The 7,908-nt window shown below is 35.8% G+C and overlaps 1 protein-coding gene across 2 annotated transcripts; it reads left to right on the top strand.

The window, feature by feature from the left end:
* Positions 1-1,343: 1,343 nt before the first annotated feature.
* On the top strand, positions 1,344-7,357 carry fam163ba (family with sequence similarity 163 member B, genome duplicate a). 2 transcript variants are annotated; one of them, XR_001610478.1, is made up of 3 exons: positions 1,344-1,456; positions 5,662-6,324; positions 6,862-7,357. XR_001610478.1 is itself a non-coding variant. In XM_016288754.1 (2 exons), exons 1-2 carry the CDS (start codon positions 1,364-1,366, stop codon positions 6,100-6,102), a joined length of 534 nt encoding a protein of 177 aa, XP_016144240.1. In that variant the 5' UTR covers positions 1,344-1,363; the 3' UTR covers positions 6,103-7,357. The 2 variants fall into 2 exon arrangements, 1 of the variants encoding a protein (XP_016144240.1); XM_016288754.1 differs by having other exon boundaries at positions 5,662-7,357.
* The last annotated feature ends 551 nt before the right edge of the window (positions 7,358-7,908 follow it).

The following is a 7,908-nucleotide window of genomic DNA, read 5'->3' as shown; positions in this document are numbered from 1 at the left end:
AATACCTGAATGTAATTACATATACAGTATATTTACACTGTTGACCCATAAGGGATTGACCCATAACACCTACCCTTACCACCAAACCTGTCCCTAACCTTACCTGTATCCCACCAAACATGTTTTGCAATACCAGGTGAATGATATATGAACAAACCTCTCTGTAAAAATGTTCAGAATATAGATATATGAATGCAACTGTAAAGTTTGCTGTATATAAGTGCTACTGAAGTGAAGATTGTTGATTATGAGAAAACGGTCTTTAAAGATATGTGTTGTAATTGAAATCTACAGATGCAAATATATACTGTACATTTAAATTTTCCTAGTGAAAAATAAATGTACTCAAATATATTTGAAATACATTTATTTCATGCTAAGTATAGTACAAATACATTTGCATATTTATGTGCTTAATAAAAATACCCTGCAATTGTACTTTTAGTATACTAAACTGTTAAAGTCTGCTAAATTGGAACAACTAATTTTTAATGCACTTAAGTAGCGCTGAAGTCCAACTAAAGATACACTGAAGTATATTTGATTGTGCTAAAGTGGAACTATTGCAAGTTTACTTCAGGTACACTTTAAATATCTTGCATTTAAAGACTGATATTATAAAGAGATCATACAATCCTCATTAATAGTGACATTTTAGGTTTAATATGTGCATTGTACACAAGTAGTACTCCAAATAAAGTTTAATTATTATTTTTATATCAGTAAGTCTCGAATGTTATGTCGGAAAATATGTTAATAGATTTGAAATACGCTTACTATGTAATAAATGTATTTTAAATATTACATTTTTGTAGGGTTGTCTGAAAGAAGACATGTTATGGAAGCAAAATAGACAAAAATCTCAAAATCCCAGTGCATGAAAAACAATGTTTTTGCTTGTCGTGTCTTGATTAAACATATTTAATTCCATTTATTGTAAATACAACAACATAATGTATTCACAATGTGCCAAATGATGACTAGATTCATTTAAAATGTTTTCTTCTTTATCATCCAAGGTTATCTCTCCATCATTTCCTCTTCTTCTGACCTTCATTATCCCTCGTAGGGTGCATTTAGTCTCTCTTTTCCTCACATTTGTTCTGCCCATTCACATTCATCCCTGTGGGGTGATGATTTTGGCATTCAAATCATAGGTGCTGGGAAACATTTATCATGCTGAAATGTCCATAAAATTCCTCCGGCACATTTGATTGAAGCTAATGGAGTTCAGTCGCACACACAGTGGTCGTATGGCGGGTTACCTTTGATCATAAACAATTTTATATAGACATTTCTCGTTAACCTAATGCCTTTCTCTCTTTGTTTTAATTTTTTAGGGTGTTGATGGAGAGCCTTTCGAATGACAGCCGGGACAGTGGTAATCACAGGTGGAATTCTAGCTACAGTAATCTTACTGTGCATTATCGCTGTACTGTGTTACTGTAGGCTGCAGGTGAGCTTTTTTGTTTCTGTGTGCTTTTTCTCTGTTGGAGTACTGTCATATTTGTCTTAGAGGTATAATGTTGTGTTTTAGTACCTTCTCTTCCCTTAGGAAGTAGTGACATGCTCTTCTTTTTTTGTAGCTGCTGTTAGATCTCATGTTTTCTGTAAAGGAAGTGACTGCTTGTCACAAACACGAACATGTCACATCAGAATTGAAAAGACAGGGCACATCATGTATTTCAGATGGTTTGTTGGTTTTTGCGCATTTGATTTGACACTGAAACAACTGGTTGGCACTAAAACTGACGGCCATAGCAGATGACCGACCAAGTTCCAATATCTCATAGTGGAAAATAATGAAAAAAAAATTATTAATGAAATTCAGATGGAACTTTGTGCAAGTATTTTCACTCTTTGCAGTGTAATTCAGTTACAACATGTATGAAATGCACGACTGGAAAAAGTAAGATTTTAAAAAAATTAATTAATACTTTTATACAGCAAAGACACAAATTGATCCGTAAAGTCACAGTGAAGTATAAAAGTTATATTTCAAATAAATGCTTTCAATCTTTCTCTTCTATTCATCAAAAATGAATACACAACTGTTTTTGACATTGATAATAATCAGAAATGTTTCTTGAGCAGCAAACCATCATATACAAATGATTTCTGAAGGATCATGTGACACTGAAGACTGGAGTAATGATGCTGAAAATTCAGATTTGATCACAGGAATAAATTACATTTTAAAATGTATTACAATAGAAAACTGGTATTTTAAATCGTAATAAAATTTCACAGTATTAGTGTTTATACTGTATTTCTGATCAAATAAATGCAGCCTTGGTGAGCAGAAGACATTTCTTTGAAAAACATTTAAAAATCTGTTGAATGTGTATTTGCTGTTCTTTTTTGAAATCATACAGAATAGAATGAAACTGCTACAAATGTCTTGGTGTTCAATTTCACATATTATAAATACAACAAAATAAACAAGTATTCATAATTCTATGAACCCCAAAATGGATTTGAAAATACTTGTAAAATCTTTAAATTTTAGATGCTGTCAATACTTTGTTATTGGAGTTTTTAATGCATTTACAAATGTACAAAAATGCATGTGCACTAGAACCACACTTTATATATGAATACCTTTGAATTCTAATGATTACATTGGTTTTGTGAGTCCAAGTATGAGAAATAGAGAGAAAACCTGAGAAGTACTAAATGAAGTGATAAAAAAGCTGTTTTAATTTAATTTGCAATTATATGTATGTATTTTGTATATCAAAATGTATTTAAATTTATTCAAATGTATTTTGTATATCATTTACGCACACATAAAAGAAGATATTCTGAAGAAAGTTTTTGCCCAAATAATGGAAGTCAGTGGGGTCCAAAGCAGCTTTGATGGAATTTTTAAATGAACTATCCCTTTAATGCCTTTCAGTTTTATATATGATCTAAAGGCCAGATTTACTAAACAGGGCAAATTACCATTAGAGCACAATTCCAAAACAGCAGAAATTTCTGCGGGTGATTTAATGACAATGCACAAATTAAAGAACACAGACACAACATCTCATTTACATATCGACCAACGCAATATACCAAGCGCAGCGCAAATTAGCGTTGTCGCAAACAAGCAGAGCCGATGCTCATCAGGTGTGGGTGATCTACTTACGACACAGGTGCAAAATAGTTTAAGATGTGCTTTTTTGGGGGCATTATAATGGTGCAAATACCAGTAATTTGATGAAAGCAAACGTTAGTAAATCGCATTGCATAATTCATTTGAATACTCTCCTCCCATCAATTTTGCGTCTGAAAGGGAAACTCCTACAAATGCATAAGCAGGCGCTTTTAACTGTCCACGCCTTTTCAGCACTAATTCTTCACTGCGCATCTTTAGTAAATCCTGACAGTACTATTTTAAAGGATTAGTTCACCCAAAAATGAAAATTAGCCCATGTTTTACTCACCCTCGAGGCATCCTAGGTGTATATGACTTTCTTCTTTCAGACAAATCCAATCGGAGTTATATTAAAAATTGTCCTGGCTCTTCCAAGCGTTATCATTGCAGTGGGTGGATGTTTCTGTTCAACTGTCCAAAACACGTCAAATAAAGCGCGCGCATCCATAATAAAACTAAGGCTGGGTTTTGACACAAATTTCACGATTCGATTCGATTCGCATTCACAAGCTTGCGATTCGATTTGATAACGATTATTTTGGATATACTGTATATCAGGTACAGTACATGCCAAATTTTCTCAAGGAAAAAAAATCTCAACTAATGCTGTAAAATATACATGAGAGTCAGTTGGTACAACATTACTATAATATTGAAGGTTAAAATTAATGACATTTTTACAATAATAAAGTTACAGTTACATATTAATATTTCTAACGTACTTCAATTAGTTTTTTTTTTTTATATATATAAACATTTAAATGGTGGCTGTCATCAAAACTTGATGGATTTATTCAAACATAAATTAAACATTGAAGAACAGTAAAAATTATAATGAATATGTCATATGGTGCATATATTAAGCAAAATGCCCCTCTACAGTTTATTTTTCTATCTGACTAATGAGTTTATGGTCATGTTATGGTCAAATGTGATGTTACGTGACATATTGCTTAGAAGCCATTATATTGACGTTTTTGCGTGGCTGAAACACTGATTGAGCAATTACATGAGACAGGATATGGATTGTAAAGTTGTACTCTTTCTTTTAACTTACCTTCGGATGTTTAGTCATGTTTATTTTGTGCTGAAACTGGTATTAATGTGGAGGAGATGATCAGTTCACGTGCGCCTCGCGCTGCTGCGTCTGTTAAACGACGCTACAGCTATCTGTCACTCCTCATTAAACAGCGCCAAAATGGCATTTATTGTTTAAATACTGCAATACAATGGACAGAATTTGAATTTGAACAATGCTTATTGCGATATATTGGATGGGAAGTGCCCTTCAGTGTTCCGTCCATTAACTGAAAACAGGCTAGACTAATTGATTCTTGGGATTAAAAAATCGATATCGTTCCGTAAAAATGAGAATCGATTAATATTGAGATATCGATATTTTTTACCCAGCCCTAAATAAAACGTGCCTCACACAGCTCCGGGGGTTGAATAAAGGCCTCCTGTAGCGAATCGATACGTTTTTGTAAGAAAATATCCATATTTCAAACATAATAAACACTTTTCTCTCACTTCTGCTGACTGTTGTATGCGTGCGCCTCTGAGATATGCTAGTCTCGCGAGTTTGTTTATAGGAGCAAAGGAAGCAAAGTTTCCTTACTTTAGCAAAGGAAAACCAGTCTCCTCTTGGCTTATATCGAAATCCTCTGACATTTTTCTTTACAAATCCTCAGTTTGTACTTCTAATTCATGACCGGCATTCTGTTTTGTTCTCTCTCCACGTTCGTCACTAATCACGCAATGCCGACATCCTACGTCATCCGCCGGAACGGCTTCCGCATACCACAGTTAGATAAAGTGAGAGAAAAGTGTGTATTACGTTTGAAATATGGATATTTTTCTTACAAAAATGGATGGATTCGCTACAAGAGGCCTTTATTCACCCCCAGGAGCCGTGTGAGGCACTTTTTACAATGAATGCGCGCACTTTATTTGACGTCTTTTGGACAGTTGAACAGAAACACCCACCCACTGCAATGATAACGCTTGGAATAGCCAGGACAATTTTTTATATAACTCTGATTGTATTTGTCTGAAAGAAGAAAGTCATATACACCTAGGATGCCTTGAGGGTGAGTAAAGCTAATTTTAATTTTTGGGGGAACTAACCCTTTAATGCCAAAAGACGGTTTGCGCTGATGCAAGCTGTTAGTACATCTGGCCCTAAGTTACTTGGTAACACTTTATTTTAAGAACCAATTCTCACTATTAACTAGTTGCTTATTAGCACGCACACTTCTAGCATATTGGCTGTTTATTAGTATTTATAAAGCATGTGTTAATGCCTTACTCTGCATGACCATATTTTAGATCACTTAATACACCCCCATACCTAAACTTAACAACTACCTTACTAACTATTGATAGGCAGCAAATTAGGATTTTATTGAGGCAAAAGTTGTAGTTAGTTAACAGTAAGAACTGGTCCTCAAACTAAAGTGTGTTCAGTTATGTATATTTAAAATGCTAAGCTGATGCAGTCTCTCTTTACACCCCTCTAGTACTATTGTTGTAAGAAGGAGGAGTCGGAGTCAGAGGAGGAGGAGCCTGACTTCGCCGTCACGTCTCGTATGCCGCCGGTGCATTCAAACCACAACATCCTGGCGGCCACTGTCCCAACGGCAACCACTCCCAATGGGCCTGCCCTCTTCACGCCCCCGCAGACACGAAAACTGACGCGTTCACAGACGTACTGTCCGTCCTGTACGCATTACGACCTGCCGTTTTACCTGCAGCAGCCAGACGGCCTGCGAAATGGCGGCGAACGCATTAGCTACCGCAGCGTGCATCAACAGGATTTGGGGCTACCCGCTCCACTGCCTGCCCCATTGCCCACCCAGCTGCCGATGCCGCTGCCCAACTACCACAAACTAAACCTCAGCCGCTCGGTCACCATGAGGGAGATGTTCACGCGAAGCTGCAGCATTAGCACTGATGTGTAGCCAGCCAGAATTATATAATGCTAAATGCTAATGGCTAACTGCAACAACGCAGGCAACAGACTCAATTCTAACTGACAGACATAATTCAGCATTTCATAAAGCTGTAGTGCTTGCCTGCGTAAAAAACAATGTCAACAATGTGTTGTGTCCAGAGTGCCGAGCTTTTAGGAAGATGGCCCAGTGTGTTTGTTCGTAACTGGAAACTATAAAGGCAAAAATGGGGTGAGAGCAAACATTTGGAGACCCTCTCCCTCCCTCTGCGCATCTACTTCACTCCTGAATCCCTTGTTTTGTGTTTTCGGTAATTGGAAAGAGGATTCAGAAAATAAAGCTAAAGTTTTTATGCTTTCCTTACATTTTTTTCAAAAGACGCACCAATACACGGAAACGCTGACGTCTTGAATTTTTCAATATATGGTCTGAATTGAAAGTTTTCAATTGTTCATGTAGCTCGAGACATTTAGCTGAATAATAACTGATATAACCACCGACTTTGTTTTAACAAACCAACACATATAGTACAAGTTATGAAAAGCCCTAAGTGGGCTGCAATAAAACTGTTGGGTCAAAAGGATGTAAGCATTTGATTATGAGGTAACATATGGGATGAGAGGCATTATTTTTTACTGAAATATTATTGAGTTACTGTATGCGATTCTAAATATTAATAGATGTTTTCACAATTTGCGAACTGTTTGTTCTGTTTTGGATGTTTAAATAATTTGTTCTTCTTTATGCATATTTCTCCTATCTAAAAAGGTACAGGATTTTGTTTAACCTGCATTAACGGTATAAAGATTTCCACAAACCCGGATGTGAGATGGATATAAGGCCCATGGATTCTTGATTTCAAGGGCTACATTTGCTCTTTCTAAACGCTGCTTGTTGGACTATGAACAGAACAACTTCTGCCAGAAGGGTTTTTCTATCTCGCTCTTTCTCTCTGCTGTTCATGCTTACAGAGGTGACAGTTAGCCTATTTCCTGCATTGTTGATGTGAAAACAAGTGGGGCGTTGCACCAACTTTCTTCTTTTTAATAATGACAGTGATTATCAAGAATATTTGTTCTGTTTCTAGCCTGTTTGACAGTGATATTCTTCTCTCGCTGGGTGTGTAGCCGCACACTAGAGTCCTGCAGGTGACTGACTTCTGTGATCACCATGTGGTTGTGTTGTGATTTCAGATTTCTCTCCTAGCTCTTCTTTCTCTCATCAGAGCCCGTTTAAATCTCACGCTCTCTCTCATGTGCGCACATACACGGTTCAGTGCCTGTTAATACCAACTGTATTATTATTATTATTATTAGTAGTAGTATTACTGAGAATATTATTTCTGAATAGTTTTTGCATCACTGCTTTATCACAGTATTTTTGTTTCAGTCATAGATCAATAATATTGTTTCATGTTCTAAAGTGATGCCGAAATGGTCCTGTTATTGAAAATACAATTAACAATACAACGTGGATAATAAATTGGTTGAAAACGTTTTGCCATGTGTTGAAATTTAATACAAATTTAAAACCTACATTATTTGATATTTTCGATTCAACATTTTGGTTTCTTTTCCCATTTCAAGATATGTCTAGTCAAGTACTTGTATTATAGCGCAGTATCAAAGTGAGCAGGTTCAGTATTTTAGATATCCTGTATCTGATGATACATTCAGAACATTGAGCACCTTATATGAATAGAATCAGATTAATTGTGAATTTGAATGTCAACATTTTCCATTACATTTTTGGTTGGGAGATTGACCTTTCCTCAACTCTTGTCTCAAAAGTTTTTCCTTGACAAATAGTATATAT

The sequence above is a fragment of the Sinocyclocheilus grahami genome, unplaced genomic scaffold, assembly GCF_001515645.1.
Source record: "Sinocyclocheilus grahami isolate Dianchi unplaced genomic scaffold, SAMN03320097.WGS_v1.1 scaffold234.1, whole genome shotgun sequence".
NCBI lineage: Eukaryota > Metazoa > Chordata > Actinopteri > Cypriniformes > Cyprinidae > Sinocyclocheilus > Sinocyclocheilus grahami.
Note: the sequence above shows the minus strand (reverse complement) of the source record. Positions and strands in the feature narration are given on the sequence as shown.